The 21342-nt window shown below is 46.2% G+C and overlaps 1 protein-coding gene across 1 annotated transcript in view; it reads left to right on the top strand.

Moving 5' to 3' along the window:
* The first annotated feature begins 1442 nt into the window (after positions 1-1442).
* LOC145359149 (zinc-binding protein A33-like) overlaps positions 1443-21342 on the top strand; it is a 38694-nt gene continuing 18794 nt past the window's right edge. Inside the window, exons 1-2 of the mRNA XM_080213565.1 lie at positions 1443-1955; positions 12201-12296. Of these exons, the coding sequence (XP_080069691.1) occupies positions 1443-1955; positions 12201-12296 (609 nt within the window). The remainder of the gene's footprint in view (positions 1956-12200; positions 12297-21342) is intronic.

Raw genomic sequence — 21342 nt, forward strand, 5'->3', positions numbered from 1 at the left:
CTGATTGACCGTAATATGACTGTGAGCCCCATGAAACAGGAATAGGGTATAAATGGAGTGGCCCAAAAGAGTGGCACCAGCAGGAAATAAAGAGGGTGGAAGGAACAGACAGATGCAGAATAAAAGAAAGAAAAAATGATCTGAAATCAAAATACAGACAGAGAGAGAGAGAAAGGATGAGAGAAAATGTGAGAGATCTTGTGAGTGTGCAGTAAAGAGAGATGCAGAGACACAATCCTCTCACTCTGGGTGGGATTTTCCAGCCACACTCACTCCAAGGTGAGCTTGGGCCGCTGCCACTCACTGTGATTCTCCTGGAGGACGGGACAGGAAAATTCCACCCCCGGTTTAAAATTCAATCATACTGTACAGTACAGAAGGAGACCATTCAGCCCATTGAGTCTTTACTGACCACAATACCACCAAGGCCCTATTCCCATAATGCACATATTTACCCTACTAATCACCCTGACACTAAGGGGCAATATAGCATGGTCAATCATCCTAACCAACACATCTTTGGACTGTGGGAGGAAACCAGAGCACCTGGAGGAAACCCACGCAGACATGGAGAGACTGTGCCATCTCCACTCACACAAGGCTGGAACTGAACCCGGGTCCCTGGCACTGTGAAGCAGCAGTGCTGCCCCAACCCTTTGGATTGACATATCTCTGCTGCCTGATTGGTTGTTTGGATAACACTTTACTTGTTCAAAACAATAGTTGGATCTCTCACCCTCAAAAACCTTTCAGCACAGTGTGACATCGGACATTAGCGTGCTGGGAGATATCTGGAAATACAAAGAACAGGAACAGGCCCTTCAGCGAGCAAAACACAATCCCCAAATTGACTAAAGCTAGAATTCCCTATTTTTATTTATTTCATTTTCTGGAGGTGGCTCTGCTTTTTCCTTTTAGTGAGATACAGGATTTCAACCCACAGCCCAGGTACGTGCCCTGGGTGTCTGGAACAATAGACCAGCGACATTACCGAAACGTCCAACAGACCGTACCAGAGAAAAAACAGCTGCAAAATATTCTCATGCATTGTCTTCTTAAGATGGGGCTGGGGTAGAGAGACTTAACAGAGAGGTAAAATGTCCTTTCTATTTCCAAAGTTTTTTTTAAGTCAACATTATTCCAATCAGTATGAGAAAGGAGTAGCCACAAGCCCAGTTCACGGGCCAAAGACTGGCTCCTGGGTCTATCCAACCAGGTAGCAGGGAATGGAATTTACAATTAGTCAGCAGTGCTAAGACCAAACAAAAGGTGTAAGCACTCTATTATCTGCATGTGTATATATAAAAAAAATCCTGGTCCATGTAATGAGAATATCTCATGTTTGTCTCCAGAACCCAGGGCTAGCTGGTTTCTCTGTATGTTGGAGCTAAAAGATTCAAAGCCGGAAGATCGAGACAGCACAAAGCTGCCAAACTCCCACCATGTCTGTAGAAGATGACATCAGAAGCCAGTTCTCATGTTCAATTTGCCTGGATACATTTAAAGATCCAGTTACCACAGAGTGTGAACACGATTTCTGCAGACCCTGTATAACAGAGTATTGGGACAGAGAGGAAACATCCATCTGCCCACTGTGTCGACAGTACTCCTCGGGCACCCTGAGAACTAACCGTACACTGGCCTGCGTGGTCGAAATACTGCAGTCAAAGAAAGGGAACAGTTCAGAAGAAACCGAGTCAAGCAGTGACAATAATTTTGGATTCCTGCTTCTAGTCATCCTCATTTTTGTAATCGTGCTTCTTTGGTCGTTGAGCCCAGATGCCTCTTCACTTGGCTTTTACCCCAAGGATTACGACATGTGTCCTCAGCACAAGGAGAAGTTCAAGCTGTTCTGTGAAGATGACCAAGAGTTAATTTGCCTAATTTGCAGGGACTCAAACAAACACAAGAATCATCGAGTTTATCCCATCAATGAAGCCGCTCGATATTATAAGGTAATTTGGAAGGAGAACGGAAGGCCAACGGGAAAGAAAGGCCTGCATTGATGTAGTGCCGTACGGGACCCCAGAGTGCTTTGCAGCGTAGCCCTTCCCCGTTACTGGACTTGGGTACCAGCCTGTGTTCAGGGTTACAAGTTTCTGGAGTGAGATTTGAACCCACAAAAATCAAAATTGACAATTGTGTCATTCCAACATTATAACAATGATTTGTAGCATAGAAATCTGGGAGAATAAAAACATTTCCTGGAAAAATCTATTAGAATAGTTATTACAACCATTTAAAAATAAACTAGCATAATGGTTGTGTCAATACAGATATCATGTATTTAAACCCCACCTCCCACACATTGCAACTTGGTGAATTGGCAAAGTCATCTAAAATGAACATTTATAGTTGGCACCAAAGTATCACCATAATGTTATCCCTAAAAACATAACTGACCATTAAACCCAAACAATTTACTGATGTCCATCATCGATGGAAACAACGGTACCTTTCCCCAGCCTGGACTAGGTCAGGATGTGGAGATGCCGGCCTTGGACTGGGGTGAACACAGTAAGAAGTCTCACAACACCAGGTTCCTTTTTATCTGCCCTGTTTGTGATCAGAACTCCCCACTCACCTAACAAAGGGGCAAAGCCCCAAAAGCTAGTGGTGTTTGCTACCAAATAAACCTGTTGGATTTTAACCTGGTGTTGTGAGGCTTCTTATTGTGTTTACCCCAATCCAACGCCAGCATCTCCGTCCAAAGATGTGTGGGTTAGGTTGATTGGCCATGCTAAGAAATTGCCCCTTGGTGTCCAGGGATGTGTAGGTTAGAGGGATTAGTGGGTATAATATGTAGGGATATGGGGGTAGGGACTGGGTGGGATTGTGTTCGGTGCAGACTCGATGGGCCGAAGGGCCTCTTTCTGCACTGTAGGGTTCTATGATTCTATGATCTCCACATCAGAGAAAATCACTGTTGTGAGACTTCTTACTGGACTAACTCACACAAGTCTGTTAGGAAATGGTTGATTCTTATTGACAAGTTAAGTCAGATAGTAAATGTAATCTGTTCCACACCATCTCTATTACTCTAAGTGATGTAGCTTTTAAAATATGAAATGTATGTGGTCACAGCACTAAAACCCACCTGACAGATAAGAAACCTTTGGACTCCATTTTACTCCATCACAGTGTCCAAATATCTACTCAATGATTTCATTTTAATTTGATTTATTGTCACAGGTATACAGTGAGAAGTATTGTATCTTGCATTCTACACAGACAAAGCATATCATTCATAGAGAAGAAAAGTTTACTTTTATAAAAGATTAGGATTTATTAGTCATAAGTAGGCAACATTAACATTGCAATGAACTTCCTGTTAAAATCCCCGAGTCGCCACACTCCAGCACTTGTTTGGATAGACTGAGGGGGAGTTTAGCATGGCCAAAGCCACACTGCTGTGATTTCCTCCCACAGTGTTTCAGAAACTGAAGCACCTGGAGGAAGCCCATGCAGACACGGGGAGAATGTGCAAACTCCATGCAGAGAGTGACTAAAGCTGGGAATTGAACCTGGGTCCCTGGCGCTGTGAGGCAGCAGTGCTAACCACTGTTCCACCATGTCACCAACGGAATCGAGACACTTGGATGATGCGTTTTAAACATTTAGGAGACTGAAAGGGAAATCAAACGAGGGAGCTCCGGAGGTAGAGGCAGGATGTGACTACCAGGTTCAGTGGTGCCCCCTGGTATCCCCGGTATGGAGACAATTTCTCTTTCCAGTCACTGGCATGCCGAAGAAAGAGTGCAGAATGTGCTGCTACAGTCATAGCTAGGGTGTAGAGAAAGATCAACTTACTACAAGGTAGGTCCATTCAAAAGTCTGATGGCAACAGGGAAGAAGCTGTCCTTGAATCGATTGGTATGTGACCTCAGACTTTTGTATGCTTTTCCCAAAGAAGGCAGAAGACAGTATGTCTGGGGCGGTGTGGTGTCCTTAATTATGCTGGTTGCTTTTCTGAGGCAGCGGGAAGTGTCGACAGTATCAATGGATAGGAAGCTGGTTTGAGTGATGGATTGGGCTTTGTTCACAACCCTTTGTGGTTTCTTGTGGTCTTGGGCAGAGCAGCAGCCCATACCAAACTGTGATACAACCAGAAAGAATGCTTTCTATGGTGCACCTGTAAATGTTAGTGAGAGTCTTAGAAGAAATGCCAAATTTTCTTAATCTTCTGAGAAAGTAGAGGCGTTGGTGGGCTTTCTTAACTATAGCATCTTCATGGGAGGACCAAGACAGATTGTTGGTGATCTGGTCACCTAAAAACTCTTGACCATTTCTACTTCATTCCCATTGATGTAGACAGGGGCATGTTCTCCACTACACTTCCTGAAGTTGATGACCATCTCCTTCATTTTGCTAACATTGAGGGAGAGATTATTGTCGTTGTACCAGTTCACCAGATTCACTCTTTCCTGTACTCCATCTCATTATTTGAGATCTGACCCACATAGGTGTATAAGGAGTATAGTAGGGGGCTGAGGACACAGCCTTGTGGGGCACCAGTGTTGAGGATGATTGTGGAGGAGGTGTTGTTGCCTATCCTTACTGATTGTGGTCTGTGGGTTAGGAAGTTCAGGATCCAGATGCACAGGGAGGAACTGAGCCCTAGGCCATGGAATTTGTAGATGAGTTTTGTAAGGATAATGATGTTGAACGCTGAATTATAATTGATTATAGGAGTCTGACATAGGTGTCTTTGTTATCTAGACATTCCGGGGTTGATGTAGGGAGATGGCATCTGCTATGAACCGGTTGCGGTGGTAGATAAACTATAGTGGATCCAGGCTATCCGGGAGGCTGGAATTAATTCATGCCGTGACTAACCTTTTGAAGCACTTCATAATGATGATGTCAGAACCACCAACCACCACCAAGACACGCTGCTTGGCTTTTCTTAGCTATCGGGATGATGGTTTCTTCTTGAAGCAGATAGGGACCTCAGATTGTTGTAAAGAGAGGTTGAAGATGTCTGAGACTATCCCCGCGCAGACAGGATCTGCGCGCTCATCCGGGTACCCATCTGGGCCAGTCACTTTCCGTGGTTTAACCTTTGAGAAGGCTGCTCTGATGTCTGCAATGGTGACCTTAGAGTTTGTTCAAGGCTCTCAGGGTGGAGGGCATGTTCTCAGTGATCTATTCCTCAAAATGGGCATAGCATCCATCGAGCTCATCAGAGCGGGGGTGTATTGGAGCCAGTGATTTTACACACATTCATCTGGTAGCCTGTTTTGTCTTACAGACCTTGCCATAATCGACAGGGTTCCATGTGGTTAGCCTGGGACTCTAGCTTGGATTGGTACTGTCTTTCGGCATCTTTGATGGATCCCCGTAGATCATATCTGGATTTCTTGTATTGGTCAGGGTCACCCTACTTGAATGCCTCAGATCTAGACTTCAGCGAGCAGTGGATATCCCTGTTCATCCATGGTTTCTGGTTGGGAAACGCGAGGATTTGCTTCTTTGACACACAGTCTTCTACACACTTACTAATGAAATCAGTTACTATAGTGGCATACTCTCATTCAGGCTGGTCTCAGGGTACTGATCAGCCTACTGATTCTAAACAATCCCATAGGAGATCGTCAAATTCCTCAGAACAACACTGCATGACTTTCTTCAAAGGATTTTCCCATTTTAGTTTTTGTTTGTAGGCCAGGAACAGGAGCACAGCCTTGTCTGATTTACCAAAGTGTGGGTGGGCAATAGAGAAGTAGGCATGTTTGATATTTGTGTACCAGTGGTCTGGCCTGTTTGGGCCTTTGATTGAACAGGAGATGTGTTGGTGTATCTTGGTAGGACGCTCTTGAGCTTGGCCTGATTGAAATCCCCAGCCATGAAGAACAAGGCCTCGGAATGTTTCATCTCAAGGCTATTTGTTGTGGTGTATATTTCATCCAGTGCAATCTTCACGTCCGCATGAGATCGGATGTAAACTGCTGAGTTTACCCTTCTGTTACCCTCTGATATAACAGGATTTTATTTCATTGGCTTATCCTATTCTAATGATAACTATGGCTATTGGCTGGTTTTGGAGTTAGTGAGTGCAATCAGGTGATTCTCAGTCAAAAACAGAAAATGCTGGAAAATCTCAGCAGGTCTGACAGTGTCTGTGGAGAGAGAATAAAGCCCATGTTTTGAGTCTGGATGTCTCTTTGTCAGAGCTGAAAGCAAAGAAAATCAAACAAGATTTACACTATGAGAATGGGCGGGAATGCAAAGGAAATGTAAATGATGATAAAGGCTGAGAAAGGTGCTAACAGCGTCCATTAAAAGATCAGAATGTATGAATGACGGAACAGAGATACAGATTGTTGAGGGATTGCCTCAGGAATGTGGCAGTTGCCTTGAATGGAGGGAGGGGTGAGGGGGGAGGGGGTGGAGGTGGGGGGAGGAAGTGGTTTGGAGGTAAGTTGTGAAGTGAGATTTTAGAAATTGGAAAATAGAAATAAAAATAATAGAAATAAGAATGAAAAGTGATAAACATTGATGAATGAGATGAAAAGAAATCCGGCAGAGGCGGCCAACATCATTGGTGCATTCTGGGAGAAGTCAGACCAGCAACATTTACCAAGAAGTGGGAAGAGGAAGATCTGGTGTCAAGGAGCGGGAAACCTGAAACATTACATTAGTGTTTCCCTCCCTCCCTCCTCGAACCAAAACAAAGGCCAATGTGAGACGGTAAAAGTGAAGGTAAGAGTTTTATAAATTTTCTCAAATAATTTAATTGGAGCTCAGAATGTCAGTCAGTGGGGTTAAGTGTGAGATGTGGGATATTGTGATGCTTCCAGTGTCTCGGGTGACTATGTCTGCAGGAAGAACATCCACTTCCAGCTTCTCACAGACCGCATGGATAGGTCGGAGCAGCAGCTGGATGCAGTTAGGAGCATGAAGAAGGTGGAAAGTGTCATAGACAGGAGCTTCAGAGAGATGGTCACACACACGGTGCAGACAGACTGCCAGAAAGGGGCAGGCAGTCAGTGCAGGGATCCCCTGTGGTCATCCCCCTCTCTAACAAGTATACTGTTTTGGGGGAGATGGGCTATCAGGGGATATCAGCAGCAGCCAAAGCAGTGATACCATGGCTGGCTCTGTTGTTAAGCAGGGAGGGGCAAAGAGGACTTGAGCAATAGTTATAGGGGATTCTATAATTAGGGATGCAGATAGGGATTTCTGTGGATGTGAAAGAGACTCCAAGATGGAATGTTGCCCCCCTGGTGCCAGGTCCAGGATGTCTCTGAATGGGCAGAAAGCATTCTGAAGGGAGAGGGTGAACAGCCAGAGATTCTGGTACATATTGGTACTAACGACATAGGTAGGAAGAGTGATGAGGTCCTGCAGCAGCAGGAGTTTAGGGAGTTAGGTAGGAAGTTAAAAAGCAGGACCTCTAAGGTTGTAATCTCAGGATTACTCCCTGTGCCACACGCTGGTAAGGCTAAGAATAGGAAGATAGTGCAGCTCAACATGTGGCTACATAACTGGTGTAGGAGGGAGGGTTTCAGATATCTGGACCACTGGGGTCTCTTCCACGGCAGGTGGGACCTGTATATCGACAGGTTGCACCTAAACTGGAAGGGCGTAAATATTCTGGCCGGGAGGTTTGCTAGTGTCACATGGGAGGATTTAAACTAGTTTGGGGAGGGGGGGGGATCAAAAGCAAAAGTGAATTAGCTCAGGGAGAACAAGAGAGTAGGGCCAGTAAGACTCAGAGTAACAGCAGGAAGGGTGGGGTTGCTAATCAGAGAGGGTCTGGAGGACTGAAGTGCATTTGTTTCAATGCAAGAAGTGTAGCAGGTAAGGCAGGTGAACTTAGAGCTTGGATTAGTGCTTGGAACAATGATGTTGTTGCCATTGGAAACTTAGTTAAAGCAAGGACAGGATTGGCAGCTTAACATTCCAGGGTACAGATGTTTCAGACAGGATAGAGGGGGATGTAAAAGGGGTGGGGGGGAGTTGCACTGCTGGTTAAGGAGAATATCACAGCTGTACTCCGGGAGGACACCTCGGAGGGTTCATACAGCGAGGCAATAGGGGTAGAGCTCAGGAATAGGAAGGGTGCAGTCACAATATTAGTGGTTTACTATAGACCACCCAACAGCTAGCGGAACATAGAGAACAGATATGTAGGGAGATTTTGGCAAAGTGTAAAAGTAACAGGGTTGTTGTGATGGGAGATTTTAACTTCCCCAATACTGACTGAGACTCATTTAGTGTTAGAGGTGTGGTTGGGGCAGAGATTGTAAGGAGCATCCAGGAGGGATCCCTGAAACAGTATGTAGAAACTAGGGAAGGGGCCATACTGGACCTGGTATTGGGAAATGGCCAGGTGGTCGATGTTTCAGTAGGGGAGCAGATCGGGAACAGTGACCACAATTCAGTAAGCTTCAAGCTGCTGATGGATAAAGATAAGTGCAGTCCTCAAGTGAAGGAGCTAAACTGGGGGAAGGCTAATTCCAACAATATTAGGCAGGAACTGAAGAATGTAGATTGGGGGCAGATGTTTGAGGGCAAATCAATATCTGGCATGTGAGAGGCTTTCAAGTGTAAGTTGATAGGGATTCAAGACTGGCACATTCCTGTAAGGATGAAGGATAAGTATGGCAAGTTTCAGGAACCTTGGATAATGAGAGATATTGTGAGCCTGGTCAAAGAGAAAAGGCATTTGTCAAAGTGAGGAACACACAAAGCAAATGTGGAATATGAAGAAAGTAGAAAGAAACTTAAGCAAGGAGTAAGGAGGGCTAAAAGGGATCATGAAAAAGCATTGGCCAGCAGGATTAAGGAAAATCCCAAGGCTTTTTAAACATATATAAAGAGCAAGAGGGCAGCCAGGGAGAGGGTTGGCCCAATCAAGGACAGGGGAGGGAATCTATGCGTGGAGCCAGAGGAAATGGGTGAGGTATTAAATGAGTACTTTGTGTCAGTATTCACCAAAGAGAAGGACTGGCTATAGGGGAGGTCCCAGTGGATTGGAGATTAACCAATGTTGTTTCCTTGTTTAAGAAGGGTAGCAAGAATAATCCAGGTAATTACAGGCTGGTGAGCCTAACATCAGTGGGAAATTATTGGAGAGGATTCTTTGAGACAGGATTTATTCCCACTTGGAAATAAGTGGATGTATTAGTGAGAGGCAACAAGGCACCAAATAAACTGTGTTGCTCATATAAGTAGGAACACAATTTTTTTTTTAAAAAAGCAGCATTTTCATTACAAACGTAGGATTTGTAACAGGGCATTTGTGAAAAGGAGGTCGTATCTCATGAACTTGATTGAGTTTTTCAAGGAAGTGACGAAGATGATTGATGAGGGTAGGGCAGTGGATGTTGTCTACATGGACTTCAGTAAGGCCTTTGACAAGGTCCCTCATGGCAGACTGGTGCAGAAGGTGAAGTCGCATGGTAAGCTGGCAAGGTGGATACAAAACTGGCTCAGTTAAAGAAGACAGGGGGTAACAGTGGAAGGATGTGTTTCTGAATGGAGGGCTGTGACAAGTGGAGTTTCTCAGGGATCAGTGCTGGGACCTTTGCTGTCTGTAATATATATAAATGATTTGGAGGAAAATATAACTGGATTGATTAGTAAGTTTGCAGATGACACAAAGGTTGGTGGATTTCTAGGTAGTGATGAGGACCATCAGAGGATACAGCAGGATATAGATCAGTTGGAGACTTGGGCAGAGAGATGGCAGATGGAGTTTAATCGGGACAAATGTGAGATAATGTATTTTGGAAAGTCTAATACAGATAGGAAATATACAGTAAATGGCAGAACCCTTAGGAGTTTTGATAGGTAATGGTATCTGGGTGTACAGGTACACAGGTCACTAAAAGTGACAATGCAGGTGGAGAAGGTAGTCAAGAAGGCATACGGGCATGCTTGCCTTCATCTGCGGAGGTATTGAGTTTAAAAAATGGGCAAGTCGTGTCTCAGCTTTATAGAACCTTTGTGAGGCCGCACTTGGAATATAGTGTTCAATTCTTGTCACCACACTGCCAGAAGGACGTGGAGGCAATGAAGAGGGTACAGGAAAGATTTACCAGGATGTTGCCTGGTATGGAGGGCATTAGCCATGAGGAGAGGTTGGAGAAACTTGGTTTGTTCTCACTGGAACGAACGGAGGTTTGGGGGGGGTGGTGATCTGATAGAAGTCTACAAGATAAAGAGAGGCATGGACAGAGTGGATAGTCAGAAGCTTTTTTCCAGGATGGAAGAGTCAATTGCTAAGGGACACAGGTTTAAGGTGTGAGGGGCAAGGTTTAAAGGAGATGTACGCGGCAAGTGTTTTACACAGAGTAGTGGGTCCCTGGAATTTGTCTTGAGGTCACATACCAACTGACTCAAGAACAACTTCTTTCCTGCTGTCAGCAGGGTTATGAATGAACCTACCTCACATTAAGTTGATCTTTCTCTGCACCCTAGCTATGACATTCTGCACTCCCTCCTTTCCTTCTCAATGAACAGTATGCTTTGTCTGGACAATGCACAAGAAACAATACTTTTTACAGTACCCTAATACATGTGACCACAATAATTCAAATCAAATTGCCATGGCTGTGAATCCAAACTGACTCTGCTGGGCCAGTGGAAGGGCAGATGCTCTTAGTGGGAATCGATGCCCATTCCGAGTAGCTGGAGATTGAGAGTATGGAGTCCATGTTGGCAGAGTAAATGCCAGACAAACTCAGTGGAGTTTGCGCCGGTCCGCGCAAGTCCAGAGCCACCAGTACAACAACTACACAAGTCTGTCCAGTATGTGCCAGGACATTCCGTGCCCGAATTGGCCTGATCTTCGGACACACCGCAACCAGCCTCAAAATGACTAATGGTGTCGAGGTCCTCATCAACAACAATGGACGAACAACATTGAGTCACTGACGAACATGGATGTGTGGCTCCCTATTGCATTAAATCAGTCATTAATGGGTACAACAAATAGCTGCGGCAGCAATGTGGGTCTTTGTGGGACACCATTTGTTGCATCTGTTAATCAGATTAACCATTCATTTTCCCCAATCTGTCTCCAATCTTCAGCCAATTCCTAACCAGATCAATAAGTTATCTTCAATCCCAGTAGCTGCAATTCAGCCAACTCTCTCTTCTGAGAGGTTTCAAAAAATGTCCCCTGGAAGTCCATATCAACAACATGGATAGACATTCTTCTGTCCATTACTTCAGTCATTTCTGCAAAGAATTCAAGCAAGTTTGTCAGATATCGTAGAAATCAAAGAAACCCTATGTACAAAAAGAAGCTATTTGGCCCATCAAGTCTGCACTGACCACCATCCCACCCAGGATCCACACCCCCCCTTATCCCTACATATTTTACCCACTAACCTACACATCTCAGGACACTAAGGGGCAATTTTAGCATGGCCAATCAACCTAACCTGTGCCAACGTGCCACCCAAGGTGGAATGACCTGCCCTAGAGGTGAGTGGTCTATTACTGCTTTGTCTAATCAGCTGAAAATTTACAGTGTTCAGTAACTCAGATTTAATTATAGACTTCAGGAATTTCCTGATAACAAGTCTAACTATTCATAATTCCCTGGATTTCTTCAGACAGTCGAGGTATTTTTAAAAATTAACCTGAAACCCTTTCTTGATTGCAAGCTTAGCTCCTCCCATTGAGCATATGACTCTGTACCTGTCAATGAACCTAGTCAAAATTTTACTCTGAAACCCAAGTAAACACAAATGCATTAGCTCGACTTAAAACAAATACTGCAGGTCTACGGTGAGCGTTTATCCTGCGCTCCCAGCTACCAATTTAAAGATATTCCTCGACATATCGGCACCCTACAAAACAGATCTGAATTCTAAACATAGTCCTTACAAGAAACATGATACATATATTTCTTAAAGGCACAGTCTCACCACACTTCATTATTGCCATTCCCTTTATGCTAGTTTTGGTAGTCCCTGACACCCTCCCCTTCCCAATTTAATATTAATTTATTTAGAATATTGTCCACTGTAAATTCTGGTGCAAAGTAACTGTTCACATGTCCGCTATGTCTCTGTTATCAATTTCCAAGGGGCCCACATTGCTCCTGACCACCCCCTTTTTCCAAATATATATAATTCTCAAAAGATCAGGGCTTTCAGTTCTCTTGCTGTAGACTCCTGGATCAGGAATTGGTATCGATTTGGTAGACCAGTTACTCAGCTACATGTCTTTGTTCTGTTCAGCATGAACTCGCTTTAATGGTGGAATCGTTGAAAAAGAAGCACGTTCATCACCAAGTAATAAAGACCAACTACGAGGAGAACCTGACACAGTTGATGGTGCGTGAGTATTGAACATGGCTGTGACCCAGCCCATGTAAAACCAATCTTAATCAGAAGGTAAAGTGTTCAACACCAAGGAACCATCTCGCAAACTTCTCAGACATCAGCTCTGAAGATGAATCAGGTGTCTCAGCTCAGAGGCCACTGTGATGTGCCCTCACTTAATTTGTTGGGTTTCTCTGCCTATCAATGCTCCATTCTGTAGTTTCTGAGCTAACAGGGAAGTTAAAATACTGAGCTAAACTGTTTTTCTCTTCTGGAAGCTCTCTTTAACCATCAAATTTAATTGATTCTTATAAGCAGAACACACAGTGTGCACGGCAGGTTTGGACTGCTATATGCTGTCAGTATCACAGTCAAATGATATCAGCTTTGTGAGCAATTAGCTGGAGGAGCTGGTGAAGTTCCAGCTCCCAGTTGCTATCGTGTGATTCAGACTGGAAAACCTGGGTTAAAAACAGAAAGTCCTGGAAATACATTCAGGAGGTGTGACAGCATCTGTAGGGAGAGAGTTAGCATCTGTGACCTTTCATCAGAATTGGAAGAGTCAGAGATGTGACAAGTTTTGTGAAAGCCCAGAGCAGAACAAAGGAGGAGTAGGGATTGGGAGACTGGAAAGGACAAAAGGGAAAATAAGTGATGAGGACAGAAGGCAAGAAAGATAAAATAACAAAAGGGGGGGGGGAGGTAATAAAGAAAGTGAAACATCGGAAGATGTTCCGAGAGGAGGTGTAAACAGCAAAAACATTGCCAAATGGGGCAGTGGTATTATGATCTCTAATTGTCAAACACAATGTTGAGGCTGGAAGGCTGTGGAGTGTCCTATCAAAACTCAGGTTCTGTCCCTCAAGTTCGGTTGAGCTTTTTTGGGGCAGAAAAAGCAGGCCAAGGGCTGAGAGGTCACAGGGGGACCGGGGCAGAGAGGTCACAGGGGGACTGGGGCAGAGAGGTCACAGGGGGACCGGGGCAGAGAGGTCACAGGGGGACCGGGGCAGAGAGGTCACAGGGGGACCGGGGCAGAGGGGTCACAGGGGGACTGGGGCAGGGAGGTCACAGGGGGACTGGGGCAGAGAGGTCACAGGGGGACTGGGGCAGAGAGGTCACAGGGGGACTGGGGCAGAGGGGTCACAGGGGGACTGGGGCAGGGAGGTCACAGGGGGACTGGGGCAGAAAGGTCACAGGGGGACTGGGGCAGAGAGGTCACAGGGGGACTGGGGCAGAGGGGTCACAGGGGGACTGGGGCAGAGGGGTCACAGGGGAACCGGGGCAGAGGGGTCACAGGGGGACTGGGGCAGAGGGGTCACAGGGGAACCGGGGCAGAGGGGTCACAGGGGAACCGGGGCAGAGGGGTCACAGGGGAACTGGGGCAGAGGGGTCACAGGGGGACTGGGGCAGAGAGGTCACAGGGGGACTGGGGCAGAGAGGTCACAGGGGGACTGGGGCAGAGAGGTCACAGGGGGACCGGGGCAGAGAGGTCACAGGGGGACTGGGGCAGAGGGGTCACAGGGGGACCGGGGCAGAGGGGTCACAGGGGGACCGGGGCAGAGGGGTCACAGGGGGACTGGGGCAGAGAGGTCACAGGGGGACTGGGGCAGAGGGGTCACAGGGGGACTGGGGCAGAGGGGTCACAGGGGGACTGGGGCAGAGGGGTCACAGGGGGACCGGGGCAGAGAGGTCACAGGGGGACCGGGGCAGAGGGGTCACAGGGGGACTGGGGCAGAGAGGTCACAGGGGGACTGGGGCAGAGAGGTCACGGGGGACCGGGGCAGAGGGGTCACAGGGGGACCGGGGCAGAGAGGTCACAGGGGGACCAGGGCAGAGAGGTCATAGGGGGACTGGGGCAGAGGGGTCACAGGGGGACTGGGGCAGAGAGGTCACAGGGGGACTGGGGCAGAGAGGTCACAGGGGGACTGGGGCAGAGGGGTCACAGGGGGACCGGGGCAGAGGGGTCACAGGGGGACTGGGGCAGAGAGGTCACAGGGGGACTGGGGCAGAGAGGTCACAGGGGGACTGGGGCAGAGGGGTCACAGGGGGACCGGGGCAGAGAGGTCACAGGGGGACTGGGGCAGAGGGGTCACAGGGGGACCGGGGCAGAGGGGTCACAGGGGGACTGGGACACGGAGGTCACAGGGGGACCGGGGCAGAGAGGTCACAGGGGGACTGGGGCAGAGAGGTCACAGGGGGACCGGGGCAGGGAGGTCACAGGGGGACCGGGGCAGAGGGGTCACAGGGGGACTGGGGCAGAGGGGTCACAGGGGGACTGGGGCAGAGGGGTCACAGGGGGACTGGGGCAGAGAGGTCACAGGGGGACTGGGGCAGAGAGGTCACAGGGGGACTGGGGCAGAGGGGTCACAGGGGGACCGGGGCAGAGAGGTCACAGGGGGACCGGGGCAGAGAGGTCACAGGGGGACCGGGGCAGAGAGGTCACAGGGGGACCGGGGCAGAGAGGTCACAGGGGGACCGGGGCAGAGAGGTCACAGGGGGACCGGGGCAGAGGGGTCACAGGGGGACTGGGGCAGAGAATTCAAATGACCAGCAACTGAAAGCTGGAGAATGTGGGTTTTGGGTGAAGGGGACATAGAAACAAGGTCAGAATTAAATCATTTCTTATCAAGTAGCAGTGAACGAGTAACCTCGTAGATCAGGTACGGCAGTATTCTTGATTTCCAGGTAACTTTATCCCAGAACAAGTACCAGATATAGAAATATAGAAACATAGAAGATAGGAGCAGGATGAGGCCATTCGGCCCTTTGAGGTTGCTCTGCCATTCATTACAATCATGGCTGATCGACCAACTCAACAGCCTCATCCTGCTTTCTCCCTATAACCGTTGATCCCATTCACCGCAAGTCCATATCCAGCTGCATCTTGAATACATTCAATGTTTTGACAGTAACTATTTCCTGTGGTAATGAACTCCACAGACTCGCTATGCTTTGCTTGAAGAAATGTCTCCTCACCTCTGTCGTAAAGGGTCTACCCTGTATCCTCAAGCTGTGACCTCTGGTTCTGAACATCCCCACCATCAGGAACATCCTTCCTGCATCTACCCTCTCTCGTCCTGTTAGAATTTTATAAGCCTCATTTGTCTGAACTCCAATGAAAAACAATCCTAACTGAGTCAATCTCTCCTCATACATCAATCCCACCATCCCCGGAATCAGCCTGCTAAACCTTCACTGCACTCCCTCGAGAGCAAGAACATCCTTCCTCAGAAAAGGAGACAAATCTGAAAGCAATACTCTTGGTGTGGTCTCACCAAGGCCCCTGTATAATTACTACAACACATCCCTGCTCCTGTACTCAAAACCTCTCACAATGAAGGCCAACATCCCATTTACCTTCTTTACCACCTGCTGTACCTGAATGTTTACCTTCAGTGACTGGTGCACAAGGACACCCAGGTCCCTCTGCACACTCCCCTCTCCCAATTTACAGCCATTCAGGTAGTAATCTACCTTCTTGTTTTTGCCTCAAAGTGAATAACCTCACATTTATCCAAATTATACTGCATCTGTCATTGATTTACCCACTCACCCAACCCTGTCCAGATCATGCCAAGGATTTCTGCATCCTCATCACTCCCATCGAACATGGTATCACCTACAAACTTTGAGATGTTACATTTTGTTTCCTCTTCCAAATCATTAATATATATTGTGAATAGCTGGGGTTCCAGCACCGATCCCTGTGGGACCTTCACTAGTTACTGCCTGGCAATTTGAAAAGGACCCATTAATTCCTACTCTTTGTTTCCTCTCTTCCAACCAGTTTTCTATCCAGCTCAATGAACTTCCCCAATCCCATGTGCTTTAATCTTAGACAATAATCTCTTATGCGAGACTTTGTCAAACACTTTATACTGCATCGACTGGCTTCCTCTTCTCAACTCTACTGGTTACATCTTTCAAGATTTCCAACAGATTTGTGAAGCATGATTTCCCCTTCATAAATCCATACTGACTCTGTCTGATCCTGCCACTGCTTTCCAAATGCTCAGCTATAAAGTCCTTTATAATGGATTCGAGAATTTTCCCCAAGTTAATCTTACTGCTCTATAATTCCTGTTTTCTCTCTACTTCCCTTTTTGAATATTGGTGTGACATTCACCACCCTTCAATCTGCAGGGACTGTTCCAGAGTCTAGAGAATCCTGGAAGATGACCCCAATGCATCCACTATTTCCAGAGCCACTTCCTTCAGTACTCTGTAATCAGGCCCTGGGGATTTATCCACCTTCATTCCCATCAATTTTCCCAGCACCATTTCTCTACTAATGTGGAGCTCCCTCAGTTCTTCCTTCTCACTAAATCTTACGTTCTCCAACATTTCTCTGATTTGTGTCCTCTTTTGTGAGGATAGAACCAAAGTGTGTACTCAGTTACTCGGCCATTTCTTTATCCCCATTATACATTCCCCCATTTTTGTCTGTAGGGAATCTACATTTGTCCTCATCAACCTCTCCCTTCACGTATCTATAGAAAATCTTAGTGTCAGTCTTTATGTTCCCCGCAAGCTTACTTTTGTACCGTATTTTCCTCTTATTAATCAATCCCTTGGTCCTTCTTTCCTCAATTCTAACTCTTTCCAATCCTCAGACCTATTATTTTTCTTGGCCAATTTGTATACTCCTTCCTTGGATCCGATATCTCTCTAATTTCCTTTTTAAGTCATGGATTGGGCCTCTTACCCACTGTGCTTTTACGCCAGACCAGAATAAAGAACAAAGAAAATTACAGCACAGGAACAGGCCCTTCGGCCCTCCAAGCCTGCACCGACCATGTTGCCCGACTGGACTAAAACCCCCTACCCTTCCAGGGACCATATCCCTCTATTCATGTATTTTTCAAGACGCTCCTTAAAAGTCACTATTGTATCCGCGTCCACTACCTCCCCCAGCTACGAGTTCCAGGCACCCTCTGTGTAAAAAATCTGCCTTGTACATCTCCTTTAAAACTTGCCACTTGTACCTTAATCCTATACCCCCTAATAATTGACTCTTCCACCCTGGGAGTAAGCTTCTGACTATCCACTCTGTCCATGCCTCTCACAATCTTGTAGACTTCTATCAGGTCTCCCCTCAACCTCCGTCATTCAAATGAGAACAAACCAAGTTTCTCCAACCTCCCCTCATAGCTAATGCCCTCCATACCAGGCAAATCTTTTACCTGGCAAAATCATACCTGGTAAATCTTTTCTGTACCCTCTCCAAAGCCTCCACATCCTTCTGGTAGTGAGGCAAACAGAATTGAACAGTATATTCCAAGTTTGGCCTAATGTTCTATAAAGCTGCAACATGACTTGCCAATTTTTAAACTCAATACCCCAGCCGAAGAAGGCAAGCATGCCGTATGCCTTCTTGACTACTTTCTCCACCTGCATTGCCACTTTCAATGCCCTGTATACTTGTACACCCAGATCCCTTTCTCCATCAATACTCTTAAGGGTCCTGCCACTTACTATATATTTCCTATCTCCAAAATCATTACCTCACATTTGTCCAGCTTAAATTCCATCTGCCATCTCTCCGCCCAAGTCTCCAACTGATCTGTATCCTACTGTATCCCCTGATGGTCCTCATCGCTATCCACAAATCCACAACCCTTTGTGTCGTCCACAAACTTACTAATCAATCCAGTTACATTTCCCTCCAAATCATTTATATACATTACAAGTAGCAAAGGTCCCAGCACTGATCCCTGAGGAACACCACTTGTCACAGCCCTCCATTCAGAAACACACCCTTCCACTGCTACCCTCTGTCTTCTTTGACCGAGCCAGTTTTATATCCACCTTGCCAGCTCACCTCTGATCCAAAGCACAGACAGTGCTTTATATGCTCTGTCTGGGGCCAGAACTCTCCATTCACCCGACGAAGAGGGAGTCCCCTCTAAAGCTTGTGAGTTTACTATCAAATAAATCGGTTGGACAAAAACCTGGTGTTGTCAGACTTTTTACTGTGTTTACCCCAGTCCAACACCGGCACATCCACATCATGACCTCCCCTGTAGCCAGTGAGAATACAAAGATTTTTCTCAAGGTCTCAGCAATTTCCTCCTTTGCCCCTCTCAGTATTCTGGGGTATATCCCATCAGGCCCTGGAGACTTGTCTACCTTGATGTTTCTCAAGAACCCCAATACCTCCTCCTTTTTGATCTCAACGTGACTGAAACGTGGGCGGCACGGTAGCACAGTGGTTAGCATTGCTGTTTCATCGCTCCAGGGACCTGGGTTCGATTCCCGGCTCGGGTCACTGTCTGTGTGGAGTTTGCACATTCTCCTCGTGTCTGATGGGTTTCCTCTGGGCTCTCCGGTTTCCTCCCACAGTCCAAAGATGTGCGGGTTAGGTTGATTGGACATGCTAAGAAATTGCCCCTTAGTGCCCTGGGATGTGTAGGTTAGAGGGATTAGTGGGTACAATATGTAGGGATATGGGGGTAGGGCCTGGGTGGGATTGTGTTCGGTGCAGACTCGATGGGCCTAATGGCCTCTTTCTGTACTGTAGGGTTTTTGTGATTTCTATGAAACTATCTACACATCCTTTCCCAGACTCATCATCCACCAAATCCTTCTGTTTGGTGAATACTGAACAAAGTATTCATTTAATACCTCACTCATTTCCTCTGGCTCCACACATAGTCTCCCTTTGTCCTTGAGTAGGCCAATCCTCTCCCTGGCTACATACTTGCTCTCTATATATGTATAAAATGCCATGGAATTTTCCTTAATCCTGCCTGCCAATGCTTTCTCATAACCCCTTTTAGCCCTCCTTATTCCTTGCTTAAGTTTCTTTCTAATTTCCTTGTATTCCACACTTGCTTTGTGTGTTCCCAGCCTTCCAGCTTTGACAAACAGAAAAAGTTTTCTCTTTGACTAGGCTCACAATATCTCTTAATAAACAGTTGCTGCAGTTCCCCAACGTGTTCCTTGAATGTTTGCCATTGCCTGTCCACTGTCATCCCTTTAAGTAACTCTCCCCAATCTATCAAGGCCAACTCATATCTCCATAGTTTCCTTTATTAATATTCAGCAACTTAGTCTCCGAATCAACTAGTTCACTCCCCATCTTGATGAAAAATGTTATGATCACTCATCCCCAAGGGGTCTTGTACAGCTAGATTGGCAATGATTCCCTTCTCATTTACACAGTACCCAGTCTAAAATAGCCTGCTCTCTAGTTGGTTGCTCCACATATTGGTCAAGAAAATTATTCTGTATACGCTCCAGGAATTCCTCCTCTACAGCATTGTGGCTAATTTGATTTGCTCAAACTATGTGCAGTAGAAAATCCAATAAGAAGTCTCCCAACACCAAGTTAAAGTCCAACAGGTTTATTCGGTAGCAAAAGCCACTAGCTTTCGGAGTGCTGGCCCTTCTTCAGGTGAGTGAGAGTTCTATTCACAAACAGGACACATAAAGACACAAACTCAATTTACAAAATAATGGTTGGAATGTGAGACTTTACAGGTAATCAAGTCTTAAAGGTACAGACAATGTGAGTGGACAGAGTATTAAGCACAGGTTAAAGAGATGTGTATTGTCTCCAGCCAGGACAGTTGGTGAGATTTTGCAAGCCCAGGCAAGTTGTGGGGGTTACAGATAGTGAGACATGAACCCAAGATCCCAGTTGAGGCCGTCTTGTGTGCGGAACTGCTCAGAGACTGAGTTGTCGTGTGTTGTGAAGGCCGCCTTGGAGAATGCTTACCCGAAGATCAGAGGCTGAATGCCCGTGACCGCTGAAGTGTTCCCCAACAGGAAGAGAACCTGGTGATTGTCAACCGGTGTTCATTCATCTGTTGGGTTCATGTCACACTATCTGCCCTGTTTGAGAACTGAAATCCCACTCGCCTGATGAAGAGGCAGCGCTCTGAAAGCTAGTGTCCTGTGCTACCAAGTAAACCTGTTGGGCTTTAACCTACTGTTGTGAGACTTCTTATTGTGTTTACCCCAGTCCAACACCCACATCTCCACATCAGGAGAAAACCACCTATGATCACTGGTATTGCCTTGTCACATGCATCTCTAATTTTGTGTTTAATGTCATTCCCAACATTATCACTGCAGTTTGGGGTCTATATATGACACCCACTAATATTTTTTGCCTCTTGGTATTTCTCAAATCTACCCATACAGACTCCACATTGTCAGAGCTAACATCCTTTCTCACTATTGTATCCATTTCCTCTTTAACCAACAATACCACACCACCTTTATGCCTGCCCTTCCTAAATACCAAATACCCTGGGACATTCAGTTCCGATCCCTGATCATCCTGCTGCCATACCTCCATAATCCCAGCTATATTGAACTTATTTGCATTTGTCTACGCGATTAATTCACCCACTTCATTGTAAAAGCTCTGCGCATTAACGCGTAGAGCCTTTAAGCTTATCTTTTTAACATTGTATGTCTTTCTCCTAAGGCTCTGTAGCCTTGTTTGAATTTTGTCCTTGATTTCTCTGCCTATTACTTTTATTCCCTTTTCTACCTTTTGTTTTTGTTCTTGTTCCCTCCTTCTCTGACTCTGTACGTAGATTCCCATCCTCTGGCAAATTAATTTAAACTCTCCCCAATCGCTGTAGCAAACAGTCCCCCCGGGACATCAGTCCCAGTCCTGCCCAGGTGTAACCCATCCAATTTGTACAAGTCTCACCTTCCCTAGAATCGGTCCCAATGACCCAGGAATCTGAATTCCTCGCTGAACACCGTCTCTTCAGAAGCGTATTGCTCCAATGTATCTAGTTATTTCTACTCTGACTAGCACGTGGCACCCAGTAGTAATTCTGAGATCACTACCTTTGAAACCCAATTTCTTAAGTGTCTTTCTAACTCCCCACATTGTGATTTTAGGACCTCATCCCTTTTTTTAACCTATGTCATTTGTACCACAACCACTGGCCATTCATCCTTGTCCTTCATAATGTCCTGTACCTATTCCAAGACATCCTTGACCCTAGCTTCAGGGAGGCAAAATCCTGGAGTTTCATTTGTGGCCACAGAAACACCTGTCTATTCCACTTACAAGTGAATCCTCTATATCTAT

Source organism: Carcharhinus amblyrhynchos, chromosome 27 (genome assembly GCF_965287045.1).
Source record: "Carcharhinus amblyrhynchos chromosome 27, sCarAmb.v2.hapA, whole genome shotgun sequence".
In the NCBI taxonomy this organism is placed as follows: Eukaryota; Metazoa; Chordata; class Chondrichthyes; order Carcharhiniformes; family Carcharhinidae; genus Carcharhinus; species Carcharhinus amblyrhynchos.